General features: G+C 42.4%; 1 protein-coding gene and 1 long non-coding RNA gene across 3 annotated transcripts in view; one reads left to right on the forward strand and one right to left on the reverse strand.

Annotated features, from left to right (window-relative positions):
* Window positions 1–13,815, reverse strand: part of BFSP2 (beaded filament structural protein 2) — a 39,992-nt gene that overhangs the window by 18,140 nt on the left and 8,037 nt on the right. Inside the window, exon 2 of the mRNA XM_006133140.5 lies at window positions 7,289–7,371. Within this exon, the coding sequence (XP_006133202.2) occupies window positions 7,289–7,371 (83 nt within the window). The remainder of the gene's footprint in view (window positions 1–7,288; window positions 7,372–13,815) is intronic.
* Window positions 3,790–13,815, forward strand: part of LOC112547465 (uncharacterized) — an 86,936-nt gene continuing 76,910 nt past the window's right edge. Inside the window, exons 1-2 of one of the 2 annotated variants that reach the window (XR_012901915.2) lie at window positions 3,790–5,204; window positions 12,887–12,975. This is a non-coding gene — a long non-coding RNA (uncharacterized LOC112547465). Of the gene's footprint in view, window positions 5,205–9,491; window positions 10,756–12,886; window positions 12,976–13,815 lie in introns of those variants that run through there. The other variant, XR_012901913.2, reaches the window with a different exon arrangement.

A 13,815-nucleotide genomic window follows, 5' to 3' on the forward strand; every position in this document is an offset into this window, starting at 1 on the left:
GGGACTCAAGCAGTTCCCTGCTGGTCCCATGCTCCTTGTGGTGTTTCAAAGCAGTAGTGCCGCATGGAGCCTGGGGTCGGTGGGGGAGTCCCCAGCTGACCCCGGGCTCCATGTGGCACTGCCATTTTGAAGTGCTGTTTGCAGCCCGGGCCAATTGGGGATTCCTAGCTGGCCTGGGCAGTATGCAACATTTCAAAACAGCAATGCCACGTGGAGCCCAGGGTCTGTCCCCAGGTGCTAAGTAGTGCTGCCGCTTTGAAGCACCCCATCTTCTCCTTCCCCTCCCCTCCCCCTGCTGCTTCTTTCTGATAGTTGCAGCAAGGGTGCGGAAGCAACTCGCAGAGGCGTAGTGAGAGTATTATGCACCCGGGAGCGAAGGCAAAATTGGCACTCCCCCACTGCCAAATGGTGGAGCCCCAAATCTGGTGCACAGTTGAGCCCAACCCTGAGAGTCGTGGGGGGAGCTTGTACCGCGTCTTACCCGACCCCCTCCAGTTTGGGGCTGGGTCCCGCATGCAGTAACCCTCTGCCAGAGGTGGAGGGGGTTGGGCTGGAGGCAGAGAGGCGGGGAGGAGGTAGCTTCAGCTGGTGGTGGTAGGCAGAGGAGGAGTAGGCAAGCAGAGGGATGACAGGGATAGTGTAGGGGGACTATACTGTCACCTTACTAGTGTGGCATGCAGGAGCCACTCCCTTCCTCCTCCCCCACCCCGCACCCTCCTCACTATGCCACAGTAAATAATCCACCTCTTAAGATATTTATTGTTTAATGAATTACTTATTTTACTAACTACAGACATATAAATTATAACATTTTATGGTTTACATTCTGTTACATAATTTTTCTCTTTAATTTGTTCATATCCCATTCTCATTAGGTTCATGTCTTTTACATAAAGTCAAATTCTTAAATATATAAGTTTTATAAAGCACAAGAGAAATTAATGTTATACAACCTAAATATGAATTTCATCACTATATTTCATTCAAGCATTTAAAACCACTGTTATAGCAAATGAGTAACACATTGCTTTAATGAATAAAAAGTAAAAAAGATTTTGAGCATATCAAATTTATTGTAATAGAGAGATAGCTGTGTTAGTCTGATCTTGGTAAAACAAAAAGGAAAAAAGTTATGTAGCACTTTAATGACTAACAATATACCTAATAAATTTATCGTAAGCAATCTGTAATGCTTCCTAACTGCCCATTTACTTACCTAGTTAACCTAATTGTTTTTCACATTATCGCACAGTGAAAAACTACATGAGTTATGAATGTAAGAGATTAACTTACCTGTTAAAATAACACTCCAAAGACTTTTAAATAAAACTAACACACAACACAAGAATCACCCTCACTTTCTTGAAGGCACTTGAAGCAATAAGTAGCCGAAGGCTGAGGATACCCTGCAAGCATGGCTTTCTGTCTGCCATGTGGACTTTTTCCTTCAGGCTGCCATGAGATTCTATCCTTAAGTAAAGGAGAGAGGTCTCTCTGAGCTGCTCTTCCAAATTTCACACAAGCCGTTCAACTGAAGCCACAGATATCAAGATTCAAGGCCAACTTTGCCTTGAGCAGACTGCCTCTCCAGGTGTTCACAATCACAACATCTGAACATGTATAAGACTTTTAGTTGAGAAAGCCACATTAATCCCAAGTCTCTGCTATGACTGGGAGATGGGAAAATCTGCAGCAAAACATGGGCGCTGTGTCTACATTGGCATGATCTTGCGCAAATACTCTTTAACGCAAGAGTTCTTGCCTTAAAGTATTTGCTCAAGAGAGCGTCTACACTGGCATGTGCCTTTGAGCAAGAGATGTGCTTTTGCGCAAGAGCATCCGTGCCAGTGTAGATGCTCTCTTGCGCAAGAAAGCTCTGATGGGCATTTTAGCCATTGGGCTTTCTTGCGCAAGAAATTGATGTTGCGCAAGAGGCCAGTGTAGACAGGCAAGAACAGTTGCACAAGAGGACTTATTCCTGAGCGGGAGCATCATAGTTGTTGTGCAAGAAGCACTGATTTCACACATTAGAAAGTCAGTGTTCTTGCACAAGAACTCCCCACCAGTGTAGACAGGCAGCATGTTTTTGCACAAAAGCGGTTGCTTTGGTGCAAGATCATGCCAATGTAGACACAGCCCCGGTGATCTATCACTTAAATAATGTCAACTCCTTTAGACCTGGAGTTCTGATTATCCATCATCAGCTGAGGTAGAATGGGCACCGTGTGTGCATGTCTGATATATTTTTACCAAAACCCCTGCCTGCCCACTCGCCAAAGGAGAAAGGAAACAGGGAGGCAAAAGGAATGGTATAGTATAGAACTGTTTTTTATAAGCTTTAGCGGGGTTGCCAAGTTAGTCTGTAACACACAAAATTAAAAAACAACAAAACAGTCTAGTAGTATTTTAAAAACTACCAAAACCTGTAGATGAGGGGTAGGCAAAAGGGCCTCCATGGGTCGGATCCGATCTGCGGCGGCCCTGCTGCTCCCTTACCCCCAGGGCAATTAGGGCTTGGGGGCAGGGGAGCACATGAAGCTTTCTCTGCTCTGCCCCCGCCCTGTGAGCAGCATCCAGCGCTTCCAAGCACCACGTACTGCTTGCAAGGCAGGAAGAGGCTTCGTGCACTTGTGCTCCCCCACCCTCAAGCCCTGATTGGCCTGGGGATGGGGGAGTGCTCCTCCACCCCAGACCAATCATGATCTGGGTAGCCCTGCCCCTTCCTGTTTAGGCCCTGCCCCTTCTGCAGTGACCCAGGGATACCTTATGTAGATGGTATCATGAGCTTTCATGGGTGGAAGTGGGTTGTGCCCACAAAAGCTCATGATACCATCTACATCAGGCATGTCAAACAGGCTTCTGGCAGGCTGCATGTGGCCCAATCGAATTTTTTTGTGGCCTGCCACTACATTTTATAAAAGAATAAAGTGCAGCCCACTGGCTGCTCGGAGCACGTGGCTGACTGCAGACCACAGCTGGCCGGGCTGCTCTGAACAGGCTTCAAGTGCCTGCTCACAGTTGGCTGCTGTGCTCACACCTCCCCAGTGCCTGAGGAAGAAATGTGTGGAGGCGGTGACACTGGCTCCGGGACCCAGGCATTAGGTATGGAGGGGAGGGGCTTGGAGTGCCTGGGTCTGTGGGAGGGAGGAGGCATTGGATTAGAGTGGGAGGGGGTGCCCTGGGGGAGTGGAGGGAGATTGGGTTAGAATGGTGATATGGGAGTGCCTGGCTCTGGGGGAATGGAGGGGGGTATTTTATTAATAAAATCACAAAATGTATATTAATTTTATATCAAATATATGTTAATTTTTTGCAATTGCACGAATACTTATATGTTTACGCAAAATCTCAACCTTACAAAGTATCTGAAATTTTCACAGAAGCCTGTTCTATTTGATTGACCATGGTCTATACTTGTTTCTATGTCAACAAAACAAGTTTAGCCTATCAGTTTTCATTTGTGTGGCACTCAGTGGGCTTCAAGTTTGACATGCCTGATCTATATGTATGTTAGTCTTTTAAATGCAACCAGACTGTTCTTTTTTAAAAGTGTGTCCTTTTGTTATAAAGTATCTTTTATTTAAAAAGAATTATAAGTAACCCCAATGCACCCACCTCTCCCCCAGAGCTAGCCCCTCCCCAGTGTCCCCCCACCCCAATACACTTACCCCTCCCCCTGAGCAAGGACCCCTGAAGGGCCCCCCACCCCAATACACTCATCCCGAGTCAGCCCCTCCCCCCTCAGCGCTGGGAGTGCACCCCTATCAAATCCTCCTCCTCAGAGCCAGGCACCAGAGGAACGGAAGGACCAGGTAAGGAAATCTAACCTTTAAAGTGGCCGCTGCTGTCGCCCAGCCCTGCTGCCTTGGCTCGCAGTGTATAGAGAGCCGGAAGCACTTAGCCAACTCCCGGGTCTCTGTTCAAAAGTGTCACATGGGCCAGAGCAGTATGCGCTTCGCTCCCACCCCATTCTGGTGCCCCCCTAGCGTGGCACCCGGGGGCAACTGCTCCCCCTTGCCCTCCTTCACTACGCCTCTGGCAACTAGTCAACTACCCTGTTGACTATCTGATAAGCATTTGCCTAGTTGGTCACATCCCTAGGTCATAGCAAATTCCAGAAGTTAAAGGAAATAAATGGCTGGATAGGGCATAGTAGGGGAGACTTCAGACAAGAAGTGCTGTCAGCGTTAATTTGCAAAGGGTGAGACCTTATGCTTGTGGACTAACGACTCATGTCAAGAATCAGAACCACAGCTGCAGGGCACAAAGGCCTCCAAGTTTGCAGGGGCAGGGTCTCTTATTGGTCTAGGAAGTCCTCAGAATGTCAAACCATCATGTTAATTACTGGTGTGGCACAGGCGATCTCTCTCACCAGTACCGTTTCTTTCTATATCCCAAAACCATTGTCAGGTCAATCATCATGCCTTGCTTTATTAAAAAGCAAATCCATGAATAGACACAAATTAGCAGTTTGAGAGAGAGCCTTGTTTAGTGGGTGGGGATCTGGAATGGGAATTGGGAGACTTGTGGTGTTTCCCTGGATCTAGCATTCTCATACTAAGAATTCTTTGGTAGTTCTTCCTTCCTTCCTTCCTCCAGTCTATAAAATGGGGATAGTTATTATGGATGCAAAATCCCATTTAAATGGTTAACTGTTTAAATGTTAAGTTTAGCTGGTTAACCAATTAGATGGGGATGGGCAGTGGGGTATTTCACTGGACTGGAGTGGCCCCCCATCTGCCATGGTCGAGCTGGAGCCACCCCTGCACCGCAGGCTGGGCTTGCTCGAGTTGGGCTGCTCCAGCCCTCACACCACTTCCACCCAGCGCAGGCCTACCAACTCCCAGCCTGCGAGCCTGCCCAGGCTAGGAGCCAGCAGCCCTCCTAGCCCTGCGCAAGATTGCTGACTCCAAGCCCACATGTGCTTGGAGCTAGCAGCCCTGCAGGCAGAGTGCTGCTCCCAGGTAATGGTTAACTGTTACCCAGAATGCATCACCCATTAACTTGTTAATGGTTACCTGTTCACATCTCTAATAGTTATGTGCACCCTCCTTTGTGAGGTGCAGTGAGAACTAACGGTGAAAAACACTGTATGAGCTCCAAGTGTTACTGTTTATTAAACATACTGGGGGAATGCTTGGTTTGTTGTTGCTTGGGATACAACACACCTTTAAGGACTAATCACAGTCATGTTGAAGTAAATGGTAAGTTTGCTGTTGACTTTGGACTTAAACGGTCACCAGCACAGGTTTTATGCACATGAACTGCTTATTATCCTCGTGATTTCTCTGTTTAAAATATCATAGCATATAATGTTCCTGCAAGCATCTCTAGTTAGGCCATTACTTTATAATGAAAATATAAAAAATTAGGCATCCGTCGCCTATTTGGTTGAGGCTGTGTGGGCTGAACAATTGTTTTGTCATGGGGAAAAAAAGGCTATTAAAGCAAAATGCCTTTCTGTAAAATGCAGCTGCTTTTTCCCCACTATGTGTAGTGCTTTGTTTGAGAAAGGAACAATACAATAATATAGACATTTTAATCTTGTTTTCTAAATGGTGCTGATGACATTGGCCTGGTCGTGTGAAAAGTTTCTTGTTCAATGCACAGGTTGTTGGTTCTGGGATGCTGGAACCCAGAACCCAGCCAGTTTGGGCAGCTGGAATTCCTGATACAGGTGTGAACAGAGCCAGCTTGAGAGAGAATTTCTCCACTCCTTCCTGGGTGAACTGCCGCCTTTGCCTGGGATTCAACAGCTGTGGAAACAGCTGTGGAAACAGGACCCCAGGGGGAGCTAATGGAGATTTATTACTACTAATTTCTCCGATTCAATGAGATGCAGCACAAAATATTTTCATTGTTATTTAAATTGCTAGTGAAAGTCAGGTAGCAATTTTTTGCCACTTAAATTTTGAAATTGACAGACTGTATTTGAAAAAAGTAATATTAGTGGCTCAAACCTTTGCCTTTTTGACAAACATGAAAGAGAAGGTCAAGAACACAATGTATATTTTGATGCTATTAAATGTAACTATTAAATAGAGGAATTTAGGGAAAGATCAAAATCACTGAAGTATGAAGTTAAATTGGATATAAAGGTTTGGTCTCGGAAACCCTCGCTTATGTAAACAGTCTAATATGAATAAAGGTTAGAAAAATCAAGCCTAATATGTAGTAGTAGTAAGTGCAATTCAAAGGGTCACTGTCAACTTAGAATCACATACTGTAAACCAGTGGTCCCCAGAATTTTTACCTTGAGTACTCTTCCCCCTTTACTCCTACTTGCATGTGTCCTTCCTCTCCCCAAGCTGGGCCCAGGAGTGGAAGTGCAGCTTTGGGTGAGAGGAGATGGACACAGACAGAGGTAAGGGGCCAAGGCTGGGGCCACAGTTGAGGCATGAGCAGAGCCTTGACCAGCAGCCAGGGCCTGTGTGTACAGGACAAGGGCCAGGAGCGGAACTGGGTGGCACTCCCTCCCCACCCAGCATGGAGGCTGACCCAGTTCCCAGCTGCACCCCCCCATCATTCCTCTGTATCCCCAAAAGGGTGCATGCTCCCCACAATTTGGGGACCACCATCAGTGATACAAATGGTAAGTTAGATTTTGAAAACACAAATTTTATTTAAAAAAATTCTTATACTGTTTATATTTTTCTTTTACTCTTTCATTTTCCCTGATAAGAGTAATGAAAAATCAGCTGTCAGCTTCATTTTTGTACATAGGAATTGCACTGAGGCTTTGTGCTACATTGTTTGCCTTTGAAACACTGCAACAGAATGCTTATTTGTTTAAAACATCTTGTTTCATTTGCTCTTTTTTTTAAAAAAAATCATGAAACGCAGTTCAAAAGGATTTGGGTTTTATAAAACTTTTGTTCATATAAAAATTAAGTTTTGAGCCAGATTTGAATTAATAGTCTCCCTTTACCAAGAACCTTAGGGTCTTATATCAATGTGAGCTCAGAAATAATTTTGCCAGTACATATTTGGCTACTGGAAAGATTTAAAGTCTCACTATTTCAAAATAATAATAATAATTAATAATAAATGATTTGCTTTCAAATCAACTATTATCTGAGGATCTCAAAATTCATTACAACTTTAATTTAGCTACACAAGAAGACTGTGAGATAAGGTCACAGGGTGTCCAAGGTCAAAAAGTACGTCAGATCTCTATTCTAACCATGAGACATATTGTATCTCTAATATGAATGTTCAGTTTTCATGTTCAATATAAGTGTATGTTTATTCAAATAAATCACCCATATTCTTGCCTCAAGAAAACTACCTCTCTTTAAAATCTTCAGCACAGGCTTGAATATTCTCCATCTGTAACATAAGACGAGCATTTTCAAGGACTGCATCACCCACCTAGAATAATGACACAACAGAGTTAGAGCAATTAAATATGTGTATTTTGTAAGCAAATGCGTAATTTTAGATTCTGAAAGTAATTTAACCTATGGCCTAGAGCGGCTGTAAATATTCCATGAATGTAGTACCTATTCTCAAATTATCCACAGAGTTTAATTTTTCTTAATTTCTTCATGTTCACAAATGTTCAACAACTAATTGTGAAAACAAATTGTTTTGTAATTTCTTGTTGTCAAAATGGTCACCATGGGTGAAGTTAACTGTTGCGTGGGGGACACAATATAAGGTCTATACATAACTTAAGTATATGGAGCTTGTACAGGGCCATGTACTCAGTAGTGAATTTCATCCAGTGAGTATTTCCAATTTATATCATGTGACTAAAACCTACAATAATATTTGAGATTCCTAATTGTGTGGCATGGGCTTCATAAATAGGAGTCTTTTTTTTTTCTTTACACATCTATCCATGAACACGTGTGACTGTTAGACAAAAGTATTTTGTGATTGGAAAGAGCTTTTCAAACTGGCCAAGAGAGTAATTGCAGTACAATTCCTTCTTTTGGCTATTAATCATAATATTTTGCTTTCCATAAATGTTCTTTGTGAATAAAAATACCCACGTTTGCAAACACAAGAGGCTGTGAATTCCACCAAAGAGCTCAGTTTTGCCATGCTGATTCTCACGGACTAGTACCTTATTCTGCAAGTACTCTCAACTATATGGCAAGAAACTACTCAATGTGAGTGAGAGAGTCATACATAGTCCTAAGTGAACTGGCAGGAGTAAATCTCAAGAACGTTTAAAAATACATTGTTCTACACACCCCGTGCTACTTATGGAACACAGAATTAAAGACAAATCCAGAATGAGCCTTTAGCTTTGCTTTTAATGGAAAAAGAAATATGTCCACCAACAAATTACTATAATAACTCTAACTTTTGCATAACATTTAGAGAGTGATACACAGAAGATTGAGCTGAATTAAAATACTGTACATTCTGGACACTTTTTACCATAGGGTTGAATGAAATTCAGTGTTCTAAATGCCAGAGCTTTCTGTAAAGCATCCAACTAAATGCAACAAATGGAGATGGGACTTGATAGACAATTAAATCAGATGTTAATGCTCAGGAGTTCTTACACCCAAGCAAACATCTATCCTCGGGATAGGTGTTTAAGTACCCATCTTCTAAGACATGTTAGAAACCTGTAACATTTGAGTTAATGAAAAACAAAACTTAGGCATGATCGAAAGGTTTTGAACAGAAGCTAACTAAGTGAGCAACTGGGAAATAAATGATCCTCTGGGCCAACTCATTCAAACCTTGAAAAATCCAGTGTCATATTCAAGCAAAATGCGAAACACTTTAGATTACATAATTAGAGGTATCAAAGACTGAAGTTGACATAAATACTTATCCATTTTTCCTGTCATAGGATTTAGGTAGGAAGTGTTGCAAGTGGCTGAAGCATGTAATTAAGGGCTGCTCTTGACCACTATAAAGTTAAGCACATTTAAAAATCCCCTCACATCCTCCATTCACCACTCAAGTCCTTGTCTTCCTTTCCCCACTCTTCAGCAGCTTACCCTCACTTCTGCTGGCCTTACACCCTACCTTCCAAACAATCAGTCTGTCTACATGAACGAGCAGTTCACTGAGGACATAACAGAGGTACAATAAGAATCTAAGGGGTTTGATGAGCTGTTTTTGCATCACTTCAGAAAGGGGAGCAGGAGATGGAGGGACTCATGGCAGCAGTGCTGAGAGAGGGTCTGTCACAGACAAATGCCCTAGGGAGCCCCATTATTTTGGCTGTGTTTTAGTGTGGAGGGGAATAAAGATCAGGATCAGCCTAGTCTTTTCCTCACTACTAGTGCTGAACCTTTGGCAATAGTGGGAATTTCTCCCTTTCTGGGGCACTTACTTTGTCATGTTCTATCCTGCATTGGGGTTTGGTTTTCCTTTGAAGAATTTTGGACTGCATTTTAATTGCACTGAATTTTGACCATATCCATCAAACACGGATGAATACTGCAAAACATTTTTATTGAATTTTAAATGAATTAATGTTTGCTTTATCTGAGTCCTTTGCTTTACTTTTTCTGCAGACAGCCTTGCAATCAAATTTTCATTGCGACGTTGCATGTGTGGATTTTTGCAGAAACCATTTTTTCACTCATCCAGTCTATATGGTTTAAAGTAGTTTGTCAAAAAAAGTAAGAAAAAGAAGTAAATGTGAGGAAATTGTGTGCATTACACCGCCAAAACTAGACAGAATTATCTATGTATTGCGAGTTATTTATTAAGCTTTATTAATCACCAAACTTAAAGTGCCATATTGAAACTTAGTGTAAGAGGATGCAAATCCTTTGACTCCAGTGAAATTGCACCTGGTTATGACACATGTGAACGTAGTCCAGAAAATATAAAATTAAGAATTTCACCCAATATGTAACTTTAACCATTCTGTCTTGCCACCTTGAAGAGCATAAATCAAGAAGGGAAAATCTTTGTTTTGATGCACTAAGTTCAATAGGTCAAATTCTGTCCACAATTAAACCCATGCAATCCTATTGATTTCAGTGTCAGAGAGGCAAAACTTCAGTGTGGTTGCAAAAGTGCAAACGAAAGCAATATTTGACCTGCAATATATAGTTGTTCTTGCTTTAATTATCCACCTCCAGATGAGTTCAAAATCTGTAGTGTCCAAGTGAAATAAGCTTTTGGTCTTAATATAATCCCTGATCTTCAAAAGTATGTAGGCATCTAACTTCAGTTAATTCCAGTGGAAGTTAGCCTAAATAACTTTCATGATGTGGACCCAAGTCCCTAAAGAATATTTGAGCACAGGAAAAAACCACTTTGCAGCACAGCAAGGGTGTATCTCTTCTCATAGGAAGAAGCTGATCCATATCTTTCAGTTACTTGAATAAAAGTTGGAAAGTTGGATCAGACACTAAAATAGCAATGATGATGCAGGTCAGTAGTGAGGAACAGCTGCAAGTCTGATTGAGGGAACTTGCATAATGATTTAAAGTTTCTTGCTCTCCTATGTATCACATTCATCCAATAATAATAATAAATCCCTGGAATTTTATCAGAAATGCAGTTCTGAATCCGCTATCATGTCAAACCTATTTCACTGTTACTGCTGTTACTAGTGAGAGCATCACAGCTTTTTTTCCTTTTTAAGGGAGTTCCTTGAGAGGGCTGGACCCCAAACTGATTGGGAGTCTTTCCACTGAATACACTGTCTTGCGTGAGCTTTGGATAAGGCCCATAATGGCAACTGATTTAGTGCATGTTCCTGCCCCATGATGCTCTGAACATTTGCCATTTACTGCAGTAGAAATGGGATTGGAACCATAGTGACAGGTGAGCCAGTTAGTCTCCTGTGCCAGAAAAAGAATTGTCCAGTGCTTTTGGATTTGGTTAGAGTGGATTCTTTCTTGGCTTTCCTGGATGCATTACAATAGAGAGGTTCAGCTTTATGTATCTTGTAAAATGTCAATAGACTGCTGACTATCCACCCTCTCAGAGAGTCTGTCTGCCCAAAAATGAATAAATAACAAATATACATATTTAGACTAACCATGTGTCCTGAGTAGTGGAAACAAACCTGAATAATGGTCTTATTATTATTCATATCAAATACTATTCATTTGTGGTACTTTAATCATTTCATTTCCAAATAAAACTGGGCCTCCTGATGTGTGAGTAAAATGATCTAACTTACAGTGAAATCCAAGAGGGGCGTAATTGGTGATCTTTCAGACAGCTGGGTTTATATATCTCAGTGGGTCAAACTGATCCCTGGTATAGCCCATTGATTTCAATTAAGTTACATATAACACATTCTGTTCCAATTATTTTAAGAATAATAACACACATTTGCAGTAGTACAGGCAGTCCCCAGGTTACGTACAAGATAGGGACTGTAGGTTTGTTCTTAAGTTGAATCTGTAAGTCAGTCAGAACTGGCGTCCAGATTCAGCCGCTGCTGAAACTGACTGCCAGTTCTGACTTACATACAGATTCAACTTAAGAACCCCAAGTCCCCAAGTCAGCTGCTGATGAAACTGATCAGCGGCTGATTCCAGGAAGCCTGGGGCAGAGCAACTCTGCCTCGGGCTTCCTGTAGTCAGCGCTGGTCAGTTTCAGCAGCGGCTGTCTTGGGGACGCCTGGGGCAGAGCAGCTGGGGTGCTGCCGGGTTGGTCCAGTAGTGCCCAGAGCGGCGCTGCGGGACCAACCGGCAGCGCCCCAGTTGCTCTGCCCCAGGGTCCACAACAAAAGCCTGGTCTACTGGGGGGGGGGGGGGACACTAGCTGCACCCCCCCAGCAGACCAGGGACACGGGGAGCAAAGCCGCAGTGGTGGGGTGCCGCGCCTCTGAGGCTTTGCTCTGGCACAGAACCCGCCGCCACTGCGGCTTTGCTCCCGGTGCCCCTGGTCTGCTGGAGACAGTCCCCAGCAGACCAGGGGCACCGGGAGCAGCTTTTCTCGCCCCGGAGGTCAAGGTGGCGGACCACTGCCTGCGAGCTCCAGGGCGAGAGAGCCCCGTTCGTAAGTGCGGATCCGACATAAGTCGGATCCGTGTAAGTCGGGGACTGCCTGTACTAAGTTTTACTGAGACACTAAGGTTAACTTTGCTATATGGCCTACTCTTGATGCAGGCTGTCTTGAATTTTGGAAATGTTCAGTCTTTGAATCCAAAGTATTTTAAATTCTGGATTCAGACCTGAATTTTGTGGTTTGAGTCCATCACTAATAGGAATATCTACAGTTTCTTATACTGCTACAATTGAAATCAGTAAGAGCTGTGTTTTTCAGCACAGCTCAAAACCAAACCTATATTGTTAAAAACTAGATGATAGAGTTGAGGAAAAGAAATATATATGGATAACATTTGGAGAAACTTGGAATCCTGAAAAATCATCTCCCGTATATTTATATTAGCTGTGAAAAAGTATAGATGTTAGTCTACAAAAGAGTAACCTAACAAAAAATTATGAAAGACTTCCATCTAGTGGCTTTTTTGTTCAATTTTATTCTTCTACTAGCATCAGAAGTTGAATAGAAAAATTAATATTGATGCAAATTGATATTTTTTGCAATATGTAATCCTGCTACAATGAGTGATGCAACAGTTTTGGAAATATCCTTACCTATATTTGTTTAAAAACAACAAGGCTTATGCAGCAAGTAACATTGAAATATTGCTTTTTCCACTTGTAAAATGAGAATATTTCTCTGCAACATGGAAGTGCTGTACATTTTAATTATTTAATGTTTCTAGTGCATTCAAGATCCTAGGATACAAAGTGTTATAAAATAAAAAGCATGGTTAATCTTTCTGAGTTTCAAAATATATTTCTATATTCATATTTGTAATAATATATATGGATTTAATTCTTAGACTAATGCCAAAGTGCAATTTTTCCATACTTTTCTTGTGAACTCATAAACATGTATTACAATTTGTTTTTAATCCTCCCAATATTCACAGGAAATGGAATTTGCCACAGTGGATCACACCATGAGTCTATCTAGTATCCTGTCTCTGGCAGTGGCCATTACCTGATGCTTCAAAGAGAGGTACACTTTTCACTTCTGATAATGCAGCTTGTAAAGTGTGATTGACAATTTCCTGATTGCTAATAGCTAGAAATTTGGGTTAAAACCTGAACTGTGAAATTTATATTTTCCAAAATGTTTTGCTATCGTGTATTATGACAACTTTGTGTATTCTCATTATCCATAAAAATAGCCAATCCCTTTTTGCAAAGTTCTTAGCCTCAGAGAAGTCCTGTGGGAGTCTGAGGACTATTAGCCTCTTCCAGTTGCTCAGTAGTATCCTCCATGTCCCGCTTCTTCAGTCAGAAAGGCAGCTCCCAGCTCATTTTCTCTAGAGACAGCTGCCAGATAGGCAGAACGGTGAGCAGAGTAGCTATAGCTTAAAGCTTTTTCTATCAGGAGCTAAGGAAAAGGGCCACAGCGCAGCTTATACTAGGTCAGCCAACTAAAATAGATAAGTCTGTGGGGGCCAAAGGCTACTAAATATACCAGTAAGGGAGGAACAGAAAGAGGGCACTATAAACAGAAAGGGAATCTATCAGGGATTGCACAGAATGTGCATATTAGCCACTATAAGCCAATTTTGGGCAGTCAGGATGTTTCCCTAATTGCCTGCATTCCGCCACAGCCTTCTGGGAAGCGACAGCTCTGATGCTATTAGGACAAGCAGCAGCAGCAGCTGCTGCTTGTCCTACATCCTCTGGCCGCTGCTAACAAGATAAATAATTCTGCTAGAAGAGAGACTTTTCCCTTGGAAAGGAGGAATGGACCTTCAAGCTCTGCAGTTCTCAAACACAGCAAAATTAAATTATTTTTACTAACTGCCCCGAGATAGTTATCACATTCACCACAACTCCCCTT

The sequence above is a fragment of the Pelodiscus sinensis genome, chromosome 2 (genome assembly GCF_052426305.1).
Source record: "Pelodiscus sinensis isolate ZL-2025 chromosome 2, ASM5242630v1, whole genome shotgun sequence".
NCBI classification, from domain to species: Eukaryota; Metazoa; Chordata; order Testudines; family Trionychidae; genus Pelodiscus; species Pelodiscus sinensis.